Source organism: Erythrolamprus reginae, chromosome 4 (assembly GCF_031021105.1).
Source record: "Erythrolamprus reginae isolate rEryReg1 chromosome 4, rEryReg1.hap1, whole genome shotgun sequence".
Lineage (NCBI taxonomy): Eukaryota > Metazoa > Chordata > Lepidosauria > Squamata > Dipsadidae > Erythrolamprus > Erythrolamprus reginae.
The window spans coordinates 112,056,079-112,070,723 of NC_091953.1; the positions used below are offsets into that span (position 1 = coordinate 112,056,079).

General features: G+C 43.7%; 1 protein-coding gene across 1 annotated transcript in view; it reads left to right on the plus strand.

The window, feature by feature from the left end:
* Positions 1–14,645, plus strand: part of PCCA (propionyl-CoA carboxylase subunit alpha) — a 326,677-nt gene that overhangs the window by 100,728 nt on the left and 211,304 nt on the right. Inside the window, exons 9-10 of the mRNA XM_070751229.1 lie at positions 4,115–4,193; positions 13,553–13,655. Of these exons, the coding sequence (XP_070607330.1) occupies positions 4,115–4,193; positions 13,553–13,655 (182 nt within the window). The remainder of the gene's footprint in view (positions 1–4,114; positions 4,194–13,552; positions 13,656–14,645) is intronic.

Consider the following 14,645-nt stretch of genomic DNA (forward strand, 5'->3'; position numbering starts at 1 on the left):
TGATCAGTAGAATGGCTTGCCTTCAGAAGTTGTGGGTGCTCGATCATTGGATAACACATTTGTTTGACGTAATATAAAGTCTCCTGCTTGAGCAAGAGGTTGGATTAAAAGACCTCCAAGGTCTCTTCCAACAATTGTAATTGTAATTCTGATTCTGATCTATCCCTATCCCTTTCCCCCTTCCCCTAACCAAGAAATGCGTAATTGAAGAAAGCTTCTGGTTGTTTTGAAACATAAGACATAGTTGACTAACTTTGTGACGTTGCACAGGAGGAATGTTTTAATGAGAAGTTTTCTTCTAAAACAAAGCTTAATTTCTAGATACAAAAAGAAGTTTTGGGGAAAAATGGAAATAGAAGAACAGGGAAGGTTAAAATCACAATTGTGGATAGAATTTCAAATAAAATCAATATAATCAGCCCAGTTATTATTTATTACCACCTTGAATAAACTGGACCTTTTCCTTTGAAATTTTTAGGCAGGTTCTTTTTGTTCTTCTCCTGTTTCTCTTCTTTCCCCCCCAGGTTTTCCCCCCCAGGTTTTCAGTTTTTCAGAGCATAAATTGAAGGCAGACTCTGTGGGGAGATTAATTGACTCTCCAGTTGAGGAAAGTGGTCCGTCTCTAGGTCTATTCAGCAAATCAAGTTACTTAGAGCAGCATTCTCCAACCTTTCTGGCTTTGCAAACTGGCAGGGGGAGGGGGAAAGGCAGGATTGTTCCACAGGAATGGTGGGTGAGTGTGGGCATACAGCTCCATTTGCACATTTCGTTTCATTTATTAGATTTGTATGCCTCCCCTCTCCGTAGACTCGCGGCGGCTCACAGCAATAGTAAAAAAAACAATGTACAATAACAAATTTAATATTTAAAATATCTAAAAAGCCCTTATTTAAAAGCAAGACATACACACAAACATACCGTGCATAAATTATATAGCCCAGGGGGAGATGTCTCAATTCCCCCATGCCTGACGGCAGAGGTGGGTGGGGGCAATCCTAATCTCCAGGGGGAGCTGGTTCCAAGAGGGTTGGGGCCGCCACAGAGAAGGCTCTTTCCCTGGGTCTCGCCAGATGACATTGTTTAGTCAATGGGACCCGGAGAAGGCCAACTCTGTGGGACCTAACTGGTCGCTGGGATTCGTGCGGCAGAAGGCGGCCCCGGAGTGTACCCGCTACTGTTACAAATGGAGCTTTATGTGTGCTTACCTGCTGCTTCTGTAGCCCAGTTCTGAATGGGATGTAGTCCGATACTGGGCGACAGCCCGTTATTTTGGGGATCCTTGATTTAGAGATTAAGTCCACTTTCCTAATGTCTCTTTTCAGAATAGGAAATCTGCAGATTTCTTTTCACTAGTTCTATTTAAAAGGGATAATAATTCTGGGGGTGGGAAATGTTAGTATAATATTGCCAATGATCAGAGCTTTAATGCGAGTTGTATTGATATGTAAACAGACTGAGTAAAGAAGTAACACCAAGGTTTGGTGCTTTTTCATTAATTTCATTTTAAAAAATCCAGTACAAAGTGTGGACCTGCAAAAAAGTGATTAATCTCTATGCAATTCAATTTTCTACGCAATACACGTATGATAAATTCCGAAGTTCTCCATTCAAAGATTGTAGAGAACACACCATATTCCACTCCGATAGGTATTCATTGATTCTAAATTGATTAGAATTTGTTATATTTCTAGGGCTCCATTGATGTCAGAGATGTTTCAGTCTTTGTAGGGAGAAGATTTAAATAATAGTAAATATTTTCTATAGTACTTCATAAAATTGTCCAGGAAGTCAGAAATAACCCCAATATAATTTGAAACGTCCAAGTTTAATTCTAGATGTAAACCTCATAAAAATAAATAATTCATGCTAAAAATACTCAGATAATGCAGAAACAATTTACTATGTAGGAGTGGCACAAAAATTATATACAATAATGTATATGTAATCATCATTTTTGACATAAAAATTCAGTTGGCATAGAGCAACATGAAAATGTGAAGCTTAATAACCAAATTACCTAAAAACTCTATTCATAATTATGTACTGCTGTCAAATTTTAAACTCTGTCTAACTTTGTGCCAACAATTTAATTAGTTGGAAATGAAATTAGCCAAAAAATTAAAAAAGAAAAAAAAGAAAGGGTTTTTCTTAACTCTTCATCTAATGATATTTAAGCAATGATAATCAGTACAGGTAAAAATAAAAGAACCCTGGGAGTTTCCATCATATAACGACACTCTCATAATACATTTGGACAGGGAGTCACTGCTCACAGTCGCTCATGCCCTCATCACCTCGAGGTTCGATTACTGCAATGCTCTCTACATGGGGCTACCTCTGAAAGGTGTTCGGAAACTTCAGATTGTGCAGAACGCGGCCGCGAGAGCCATCGTGGGGCTTCCTAGATTCGCCCACGTTTCTGCAACACTCTGTGGCCTGCATTGGCTGCCGATCAGTTTCCGGTCACAATTCAAAGTGTTGGTTATGACCTTTAAAGCCCTGCATGTCATTGGACCAGAGTACCTCCGGAACTGCCTGCTACCGCACGAATCCCAGCGACCGATAAGGTCCCACAGAGTTGGCCTTCTCCGGGTCCTGTCGACCAAACAATGTCGTTTGGGGGGGCCCAGGGGAAGAGTCTTCTCTGTGGCAGCCCCGGCCCTCTGGAATCAACTCCCCCCGGAGATTAGAACTGCCCCCACACTCCTTGTCTTTCGTAAATTACTCAAGATCCATCTATACCGCCAGGCATGGGGGAGTTGAGACACCTTTCCCCCAGGCTTTTTTACATTTATGTTTGGGTATTTATATGTTGTTTGCTTTTTTAAATATGATAGGGTTTTATGTGCTTTTTAATATTAGATTTGTTTTCACTGGAATATTGTTTTTATTATTGTTGTGAGCTGCCCCGAGTCTTCGGAGAGGGGCGGCATACAAATCTAATAAATTGAATTGAATTGAATTGAATGCATATTGGTTATAGTCTTATCATTTTGTTCATACAGCTAATTGGCTTCTTTAATACATAATATTCCTTGTGACGTGAAGTGCTTGCCATCTCCTTTTCCTTCAATTCCTTTTTAAAAACACAAATTCAGAAAATGTATATTTCATAAAATAAGATCAGGTGGTATAAAAGCATAGATGGTAGCCATCAACTACACGAGTAAAGAGAAGAGAGTATGTTTGTTGAATGAAATACAGTACAGGTAATGCTTGACATACAACACAATTTGGATCAGAGTTTTAATTGCTAAGCAAATTAAGTCAAATCTGATTTTATGACTTTTTCTGCTTTTTAAGTGAGTTTTTAAGTGAGCCAGATCATCATTAAGTGAATCTGGCTTCCCCCCATTGATTTTCCTTGTTGGAAGCTGGCTAGGAAGGTTAGAAATGGTGATCACGTGATCTCAGGATTCTTCAATCATTGTAAAAGGTTGCCAATTGCCTGAATTTTGATCATGTGACCATGGGGATTCTCTGATGGTCGTGAACCTGAGTACCAGTTGTAAGCCATTTTCTTTGGTACCATTGCAACTTTGAATAGTGATTAAATGAATGGTTGTGATTTGAAAACTGCATGTATGCAAAGTTTGTTTTAAAACTGGAGACTTCTTTATTGATCTATTATCCGAATATTGGTTGTTTTTCATAGTTTTTTTAAATGTAAAAACCCTCAGAAGGGCCTTGGCTGCTTCATATTAAACATCTTGGTGTTTTTATTGGACTAACGAAACAATGCCATTAATTTAAATTAACATACTGTTTCCCCCCCCTGCAGATCTTGTTAGGGTTAAGTTGAAATTCCAATTTCTTTTTTAAAAAAATGCTTTTGCTTGTTTGAGGATCCTTTGATGAAAAGACAATTGCTTTAGATATTTATTAAAATGCTATGTTTTATGGGCTGTTGCTAATTCAATCTGATCAACTTAAATTCAAGGGATTGCTGTCATTAAAACGACACTACGGTACAGATAACGCAGTTTAAATTCCTCGTCCCAGCAGAAAGCTTTTTAATAAGCATGTTATTGACCTTGTCATTGAACATGTGGTCAGTTGTCATAAATGTATGATCAAAATTTAAATTTCTGTCTTAATTGTTCCCTGCTGCTAGGCTACCCTGTGATGATCAAGGCTTCGGCAGGTGGTGGTGGAAAAGGCATGAGAGTTGCATGGAATGATGAAGAATCCAGGTAAGGTGCTGTCCAGAAATCAATCTTTATGACTACACCTGTTTTCAAATGAAACTATGCCATTCTTTTTTTTTAAAGCTCTCATAAACTATGATAAACTAGCAGTTAGGAAGCAAATGAACACGATTTTGCTCTTAATCCCTAGGGCAGTCTGTTGCAGGTAATCCTTGTCTGATGACCATTCATTAAATCAGAGGTCCCCAAACTTTTTACATAGGGGGCCAGTTCACTGTCCCTCGGACTGTTGGAGGGCCGGACTATAAAAAAACACTATGAACAAATTCCTATGCACACTATACATACCTTGTTTTAAAATAAAAAGCAAATGGGAATGTACTATTTAGAGGGGGGAGAAGGTCTGAAATTCATATATGAAATTCATAATGGTTAATAAGTTAGAAATATAATTGGTGTTGCACTTTTTGAAGGAACATTAAGGAGGAAATTTAATTTAAAAAATGAATGTAACTGGATGACAAAATTAGGGGGAAAAAACTTTTGCAACTTTTTTGATGATTGATATTAGTTACTAACAAAATACTGCATTTTATTCATGGAAAATTAGAGGGTACACTGTGTTGTTGGAATGTATGTTGAGAGAAATTTTTTTAAAAATCCCCCCCCCAAACAGTCCTTCCTTCCTCTGTCCCTCCATTCCTCCCTCCCTCCCTCCCTCCCTCCCTCCCCCCCCTCCCCTCTCCTCCTCCTCCCTCCCTCCCTCCCTCCTTCCTTCCTTCCTTGTTCCCTCCATTTCTCCTTCCTTCCTTCCCTCCTTCATTCCTCTCCACTTCTCCTTCCCTCCCTCTCTTTCCCTTTTCTTTCTTTCTCTCTCTCTTTTCTCTGTGCTCTTGTCACTCACCGGCGGGCCGGATAAATGGCCTCAGTGGGCCGCATGTGGTCCGCGGGCTGTAGTTTGGGGACCGCTGCAGTAAATGATTCTTCAAAATTATACAAGTGCTGGAAAAGTTGCTTATCAATAACCAGTCAATAATTTGTGTGATCCTGTCATCAAAATTTGGGCATTTATGCCCTTGGTCGGATTCACTTAACAAGCACATGACTTCCTTAATAACTGCAGCAAAAAAATATCATAAACTTGGGTGCAACCCATTTAAAAAGCCACATTACGTAGCGGTGTAAGACCAATTGTGGTTTGTGTTGCTTCATTCTAAGGATGAACTAGGAGTCCCATTTTCACAATCAGTTTGACCTTGGGCAAGGTGAAATGGTCCTGCAGAACAGCTAAGGTACTAACATTGGGGAAAATGCCCTGGTATACCTTCACACTTTCCTTATGCAGGACCTTTGTACATATGCCTATATATGTTTTTTTTCTGTCAGTATCATTCAACTACTATTCCATTAAAAAAGAAGAACAAGGACACAAGGCACAAAAACAGTTTTTCCCGAATGCCATCACTCTGCTAAACAAATAATTCCCTCACCTCTATCAAACTATTCACCAAGGCTGCATTACTATTAGTCTTCTCCTTGTTCCTATCACCCATCTCCTCCCACCTATGACTATGACTGTACTTTGTTGCTTGTATTCTTACAATTTACAATAATATTGATTTTCTCCTGATTGCTTATTTGTACCCTATGATAATCATTGAGTGTTATACCGCATGATTCTTGACAAAGAGCTGGGGTGGCGCAGCAGGTAGAGTGCTGTACTGCAGGCCATTGAAGCTGACTGTAGATCTGAAGGTCAGCAGTTCAAATCTCATCACTGGCTCAAGGTTGACTCAGCCTTCCATCCTTCCGAGGTGGGTAAAATGAGGACCCGGATTGTGGGGGCAATATGCTGGCTCTGTTAAAAAGTATTATTGCTAACGTTGTAAGCCGCCCTGAGTCTAAGGAGAAGGGCGGCATAAAAATTGAATAGATAGATAGATAGATAGATAGATAGATAGATAGATAGATAGATAGATAGACAAACCTTTTCTTTTATGTATACTGAGAGTATATGCACCAATGACAAATTCCTTGTGTGTCTAATCACACTTGACCAATAAAGAATTCTATTCTATTCTATTCTATTCCATCCGATCCCATCCTATCTTGGAATTATTAATAAATTAGGTACATTAATCCCATAGTTTCCAGAAGCTTGGGAGACTGAAATAAGATGGCACAGCATTTTTATGGTAGGACTGATGCCATGGAACAGCCCTTTGATTGAAATCAGGCTAGCTGCCTCCTTGCTGATTTTTTTTTGGGGGGGGGGGATTTGAAAATTGAATGGTTTCATAAAGCTTTCCCCTGACTGTATACAGTATATGGCGCCATCCACTTTTTCTTTTATTTTTACTCCTTACTTATTTTGACATTTTTGTTGCTAATATTTGTTATTCGTCTCCCTTTATTTTAAATTTATTTGTGGTCAATTATTTTTATTTATAGTCTATGTAAGCTGCCGAGAGTCATTTTTGATTGCAGTGTGATAGAAAGGTGTTGAATATGTAAATAAACAAATCCTATAATGACATTAGCTGATTAATTGTTTACAAGCTTTGCTTTATTCACCAACATAGTCCAATTAGTTTTGCCAATAGAATCTGTCTGCTGAGTTTCAAATATTTTCAGTGACTAAAACAGGATTTTATTACACTTTTGGAGGGAGGACTTATGAGTTGATGGGGTTGGTAGGAAGTATGTGTTTGCATGTTGTAAGGATCCACAAATAGCTTCTCTATAACCTCATATTGGTTTGCATCAGCCTTGCGTTTCAGCAGGTTCTGATCAGTTCTGGAGAACCAGTAGTGGAAATTTTGAGTAGGTTGGAGAACTGGTAGTGGAAATTCTGAGTATGGTAGTTCAGAGAACCAGTAAATATCACCTCTGACTGGCCCCGCCCCCATCTATTCTCTGCCTCCCGAGTCCCAGCTGATTGAGAGGAAATGGGGATTTTGCAGTACAGTGAACCCTCGAGTTTCGCGTCCTCAAGGATCGCGAAAGGGCTATTTTGCTAGTTTTCAACCCGGAAGTAAACTCCACCATCTGCGCATGCGTGCCCTTCCACGCATGCGTAGATGGTGGAGTTTCCCCGCCGGGCAGAGGCTTCCCTGGGTCTTCCCCCTCTTTCTCTATGTTGCTTCTTCCTCTCTCACACTCTCTTCCTCCCTCTCTCATCTCTTTCTTTCCTTCTCTCTCTTTCTCTATCTCTCCCCCTCTTGCTCTCGAGCGGCCGCCTAGCAGCTGATCTGCTCGGCAGCGCAGCAGCAGCGAGGAGCCGAAGATCTTCGGCTCCTCGCTGGTGCTGCGCTGCCGAGCAGATCAGCTGCTAGGCGGACGAAGGAACCTTCCCTGGGTCTTCCCCGCCCGGATCTTCGGCTCCTCGCTGCAGCCGCGCGCCCCTCGCCTTCGCCTCACCTGGCGGGCGAAGGAGGGCGCAGCTCTGGCCGCTCGCCTCGGAGCCGGTCTGCCTCACTGCCTCCAGTCCGCGGCAATTCCCCTCAGCACGCTGCCGGATCCAGCGGGGGAGGGGGGGAAGCGAAGGCGCGGCGATGGGCAAGGGCTGCCAGTGAGCCTTCTCCGTCCCTTTCCTGCTGCACCGGTCTGGGGCCAAGTGGGCGGGGGGGCGGCCGGGACCTCGCCTGTCTCCGCCGCCCGCATCGCCCCTCCAGCGGGCCGGCCTCCCCCGCCCGCCTCTGCTGCAGCCGCCTCCCCGACTGGCACAAAAGGGCCCCGCCCGCCCCACCCCGAAGCTTACCTTGCGGCGGGATTCCCTCCCCCCGCAGCCAAAACTAAAAGCCTGTCTCTTTTTTTTCTTGCGGCGAGCCCAAGCCGTTTCTCTCTCGACCGCAGCCGAGCTTCCCTCGGCCCCCTTTGGCCCCGTCGTCTCCTCCCCGCCTGCCTTTCCTCGCCAAGCGCACGAAAAAAAAGAGAGAAGGCTTCTACCAGAAGCGGGTGATGGCGGAGGAGCTCCGAAAGCTGGCTAGCGGCTTTTCCCCTGCAAGAGATCCTTCATGCCCCTGCCCGCCGTCCCCGGCTTCTGGTAGAAGCCTTCTCTCTTTTTTTTCGTGCGCTTGGCGAGGAAAGGCAGGCAGGGAGGAGGCGACGGGGCCAAAGGGGGCCGAGGAAAGCTCGGCTGCGGTCGAGAGGGGAACAGCTTGGGCTCGCCGCAAGAAAAAAAAGAGACAGGCTTTGAGTTTTGGCTGCGGGGGGAGGGAGTTAGGAAAGTCCTACTTCTCTCCCCGCAGCTAAAAACTCAAAGCCTGTCTCCTGCCGCCCGGTTTAGCCAGGACACGAGCGGCGAAGTGACACCCCTCACCCCAGCACTTTGAATCCCGCCGCAAGGTAAACTTTGGGGCGGGGCGGGCGGGGCCCTTTTGTGCCAGTCGGGGAGGCGGCGGTGGCTGCAGCAGAGGCGGGCGGGGGAGGCGGGCCCGTCGGAGGGGCGATGCGGGCGGCGGAGACAGGCGAGGTCCCGGCCGCCCCCCCGCCCGCTTGACCCCAGGGGGCTGAAGAAGCAAGAATCCACCCCCTAGCCAAACGGCTTTTTTCCTGTTTAGCACGGCGTTCGAGCGCTAAACACGAAAAAAGCCGTTTGGCTAGGGGGTGGAAGTGAAAGTGAAATGCCGGCGGCTCTAGCAGCTGCTACAAGCAGCATTTCACTTTCCCTCCCAGGCAAAAAGATGCCGGCATTATGGGCTGATGGGGCCGGACTTCCCAGGCGGAAGGCGTGCCCCTCTCCCCGGCATCTTTTTGCCTGGGAGGGAAAGTGAAATGCCGCTCGTAGCAGCTGCTAGAGCCGCCGGCATTTCACTTTCCCTCCCAGGCAAAAAGATGCCGGCATTCTGGGATGATGGGGCCGGACTTCCCAGGCGGAAGGCGTGCCCCTCTCCCCGGCATCTTTTTGCCTGGGGGGAAAGTGAAATGCCGGCGGCTCTAGCAGCTGCTACGAGCGGCATTTCACTTTCCCTCCCAGGCAAAAAGATGCGGGGAGAGGGGCACGCCTTCCGCCTGGGAAGTCCGACCCCATCAGCCCAGAATGCCGGCATCTTTTTGCCTGGGAGGGAAGGTGAAATGCCGCTCGTAGCGTGGGCGGGCGCGCGCGCGGGGACCCCAGCTTCGCTTCCCAGCTGGGAAGCGGCCCCAGCAATGGCATGGGCGGGCGGCGGGCGGGCGGCGCGCGGGCGGGGAAACCCCAGGCGCGAGCAACGGGGTGGGCGGGCGAAGGGCGGTGGAAGTAAAAACACCATCTGCGCATGTGCAGATGGTGTTTTTACTTCCGCACCGCTACTTCGCGAAAAATCGATCATCGCTTGGGGTCCTGGAACGGAACCCTCGCGATGATCGAGGGTTCACTGTAACCTTCACCTGGAGTGGGGTAGGAATGGAGATTTTACACTATCCTTCCTCTGCCACGCACACCAAGCCACGGCACATACACTAAACCACAGCCACAGAGCTGATAGTACATTTTTTAAAATCCCGCCTCTGATTTGCATGTCAACTGTGGAGGGTGTTTAACCAGATGATGGCTCTAAATGATTTTGATTGGAGTTTTAATTTTATTTTATAGTTTAGAAATGTGATTTATGAAGTTATCTTTAAATGCCTGAGAAAAAAATGCACATTAGAAACTTAAAAAAAAGTAAAGTAAATTATGGTCAACAGGCCAGTAATTAGAAATGCTAATTTATGTTGATCTAAAAGACTTTTTATTTATACACATATTAGATACGAATATTTTCCTAATGTGTAGAAATCCATAGGCAACTTAGTCATTGGTTATTTCACTTTTATTATCAAATAACTTTTTTGCTAGGTTTTTACATTTGCACAGTTTCCTTCCTCCATGGATCATATAGCATGGGAGGGGAGAGCAGGTTAGCATATTATGAAAAAAAGAAGAGAGACATCTTGGAGATAGCTATAAATTTTATATGCCTTATAAATTTATTAGAAATTTCTCACTTCCACATATGCATGGAGATAGAATACAGTGATCCCTCGCCACTTAGTGGTTTACTTTTCACGGCTTCAGTGCATCGCGGGTTGCTGAAAGACCAGGAAGTGAGCGCGGGTGGCGGTGGTTTTGCCTGAGTTGGACCTTCTCCCCTAACCTGAGCAGTAACGAACGGAGGTAGGCTGTTTTAAAGACTTTCAGCCGAATTAGCCGGTCCTGGCAGCAGCGGGAGGGTGGGGGCAGGGGGGCTGGGGCTAACTTAGCGGCATGCCTGCCTTGTCCCTGCCAAAGCGATACTTTGCTGCTGGGTGTGGAGCAGAGCCTCCAGGAGCCCCTTGTGAGGATTCCCTGAGAGAGAGAGAGGGGCGGAGGCAGAGAGATGCGAGATAAAGGAGGGGGGGGAGTGAGGGACAATGTATTGGGGGGGGGGGAGAGAGAAAATCCTACTTTGCGGATTTTCATTTATCACGGGTGGTCCTGGAACCTAAACCCTGCATTAAACGAGGGATCACTGTATTGGATAAATTAAATGTGTATATTATACATCATTTGCTGCAGTTATGATTTTTTATTATTGAGATTTTTAAGTCAATGAATAGGACTTTTAAAGTACATTTTAAAATTAATTTTATTCAAAGAGGCTTTTGGAAAGATTTAAAGAACTACAGAAGCATAGACAAAACAGAAAAAACTTATAAAGATGTAAAAGAAGTGAAAAATAACTTTATATTAAGAATAGAGACAGTTTTTTAAAGAAGTAATTTCTGATCAGCAGTTACAAACATAGTAATTAGCATCTACACTCTTCCATATTGCATATTATAGTTCCCTTCTTCCTATAAACAAACATTTTAATTAAGAAATCCCCAAATTAGCAGTTCATTTTTTAATCTATTTTCAACAAAAAGTCTTGAAAGGGGTTCCAGTCTTTTAAAAAAGCGGTTGTATTCTCCTTAATTAAATAAATCAATTTAGCCATTTCTGCAGACTCAGCCATCTTCATAATAATTTCCTCTTTTATTGATGTTTCTGTAAACTTCTATTTTTGGGGGCATATAATAGGCTCCCTGCAGTTATCATATTAAAACCAATTGTCCACGAGGCTTTCCTAGTTGAGTGTTTATAAATTCCAATAAGAAAAGTTCCAGTTCCATCTGAATGTTAATTTTTAAAGTTCTCTGCATCACCATACGTATCTGTGTTCAATATCTTTTCACTTTCGGGGGCAGCTTTTTTGGGGGAGCTCCTTCCCTAAGTGGTTCGTTTTCTTACCTGTAGGTGGGTGCCTCCCGAAAACACTTTCTTTCCCTTGCCTAAGCGACTCAGGCTGAGGGTGGATGTTTTCTGCTCCTGCCCTGGAAATGGCGATGCATGCGCAGTGCCTGAAACTCAGCTTCTGTGCATGTGCAGAAGAAGAAAATTAAATTAAAAAAAAAACAACTCAAAACAAAAAAGATGGTGGCACCCACAGACTGGCACCGACATCATAATGATGTCACTAGCAGGTCACTAATGATTCAAGTGAACCGCTCTGAACCGGAAGGAAACCACCCCTGCTCCTAGGCAATGAAAGCAATACTCCTTTTATTGTGCAAATGTAGATCTGCAGTTCTGATTATTCCAATGTGACATTTGTATATTGAATTAATAATGATGTCTGCAGTAGATTGGCAGAGTTGGAATGAAAGAACTATAGCCTTTGAATATGTGTATGACTGTGCAACACATATACAGTGGTACCTCTACTTAAGAACTTAAATTTGTTCCGTGTCCAGGTTCTTAAGTAGAAAAGTTTGTAAGTAGAAGCAATTTTTCCCATGGGAATCAATGTAAAAGCAAATGCAAACCCATTAGGAAAGAAATAAAAGCTTGCAATTTGGGTGGGAGGAGGAGGAGGAGGAAGAAGAAGAGGAAGACAGTCGCTGCCGAAGGAAGAAAGTGAGGTGAGGGGAATCAAAAAATATTTTTTTTTAAAAAAAAAGAGGGACTCTGAGACTGCGAGGAGGAGCACGCGCCTCCCACACACCCGGCACGAGGCTGCCTCCCATACACTGGAGTGACGCCAGAGAGAGAAACCCAGGCGGGCGAGAGAGGGGAACCTCCCGCTCATTTGACAGAAAGGCGGCTGCTGCTGCTGCTGCTCCTACCTGTTTCCTCTTCCTTCCCATGCTGAAAGGCTCCCCTCTTCTCTGTCTCGCTCGCTCACTTTGTAGCCGGTGCCTTTCTTTCACTGTGCTGACTCCTCAGTTTGGCTGAAACTGAGTTGATTCGGCTGGGGAGAAATGCCCCCTTTTGCCTTTCCCCTCCGAGATGCTCCGGGAGGCAACAAAATACTTTGTTCACTCTGGACTGCCAAAGCCTCCTTAAGCACCACCGAAAGGCTCCTCTGGCAGCCCAGAAAAGCCCGAGATGGCCGGGATTAAAGGGGGAATGGCAGGAAACCGTCCGGGCCTTCGTGCCGCTCTCAAATTTTCTGGGAAATTTTTCCGGGCTTGGGTTCTTAAGTAGAAAATGGTTCTTAAGAAGAGGCAAAAAGGGACTTCCGGGTGGAGCCCGATCGCGCCGGAGGTGCGGAAGCCGAGCTCTCGCTCCGCAGCCTGCCTTTCCAGCCTGTAGGACGCTCCACTGCGTTGTGCCGACACCCGGAGGGGTCGGCCGAGGACAGGGGGTTTCCTGGACCCCCCGGGATGGATCGCCGTGGCCCCAGGGGGTTAGGGATAGCCCCGCAGCTGTAGGAATGGAGAGCTGCGACCAGGCGGCTGCCTGGGCGCAGCCATAGCGATCTCCGATAGCGGAAGTTCAAAAAATAGACAAAGAAGTCTACAGGGAAGCAGATCGGCAGATAAAAGTGATTGACAGCACCACACGGAAATCTTTTGGTATCTGAGCAAGTTTGAAAAAAATCTTGAACACCTGGTTCTTATCTAGAAAAGTTCTTAAGTAGAGGCATTCTTAAGTAGAAGTACCGCTGTATAAGGGATGTAGTGTAACAATCTTTAGTGTAACAGTCTGCCATTCTTCAGATACCACCAGATGCAGATGACTTCATTATAATTTCACCTGAACATTATTGGTGTTGTCTTTTTCAGAATGTTTTTGACTTCTTCGTTCAACCTGTCAATTTTCCTTTAATTTCTCGCTCAGGTACTGACAGAGCCAACACTGCCTAGTTTCTTTCAGAATCAGTCAAGGATGAGTAGGTGGTACCACCTGCGGTGTTTTTTAAGATTTAACATGCACTAACTGGCTTCCTTTTGTAATACTTATGAATCATGGCATTTATGCCTATAAAATGAAAATGTACCCATTATTGTACTTTCAGCAGTTGAGGCCTTTTAAGGCAAAGCTATTTTCTACATGCAGGGATTCTTGGTCTTTTATTAAGCAGAAACAATATATTGTCCATATTTCTAAATGGCATTTTCTTTCCTTTATTACAAAGGGAAGGGTTCAGGTTTTCATCTCAAGAAGCTGCTTCGAGTTTTGGTGATGATCGGTTATTAATAGAAAAATTTATTGATAATCCTCGACACATAGAAATCCAGGTTTGTGTTCTTCCGTTTCGGTTTTCAGTGTGGAGTTGTCACCTAGGTTTTGCCAAGTTATTCCCTCCCCCATGTTATCTTTTATTATTAAATTAATAGGAATGATTTTGCATGCTAACGATAAGTGAAGAACTTTAACCTATGAATACTTGTGTGTAAAAGTTGCTGAACCGAAAGCCACTCAGTAACTTAATCTAACATTTTGCATTATAGAACATTGAGATTAAGACAAAACCAATTTAACATAATTTATTCTGGCAAAATATCCCCATTATTATTCCTTTTTGTCCTAATGCTATAATGTTACAAACTATCTAGAAACAAAGGATTCCGCATGACCATGTTTCCCTTAATAGCAGTTGTTACTATTATTACTATTATCTATCTATCTATCTATCTATCTATCTATCTATCTATCTATCTATCTATCTATCTATCTATCTATCTATCTATCTATTGTATTTGTATGCCGCCCCTCTCCGCTGACTCAGGGCGGCTAACAACAGTAATAAAAAACAGCATGTAACAATCCAATACTAAACAAGTAAGAAACCCCTTATTATAAAGCCAAACATACATACAAACATACCATGCGTAAATTGTAAGGCCTAGGGGGAAAGAATATCTCAGTTCCCCCATGCCTGACGGCAGAGGTGGGTTTTAAGAAGCTTACGAAATATTATTATTATTATTATTATTATTATTATTGTTATTGTTGTTGTTGTTGTTATTATTATTATTATTATTATTATTATTATTATATTAATTAGATTTGTATGCCGCCCCTCTCCGCAGTCTTGCTTCTGTGGTGTGTAAACTACTTTTCAAGTACAAATTTTAAAACCTTTTTCTTTTGATGGAGGTTGCCTTGGATATCAGTTGTTCACCAGTATGATAAGAAAAGGATAGACAATCGTTTTGGCTGTGTATATCAATGTAGTAAATTGAGGGTAGAGGTCCGTTCTCCAAGCTTGTGGGTTTGTTTACAAA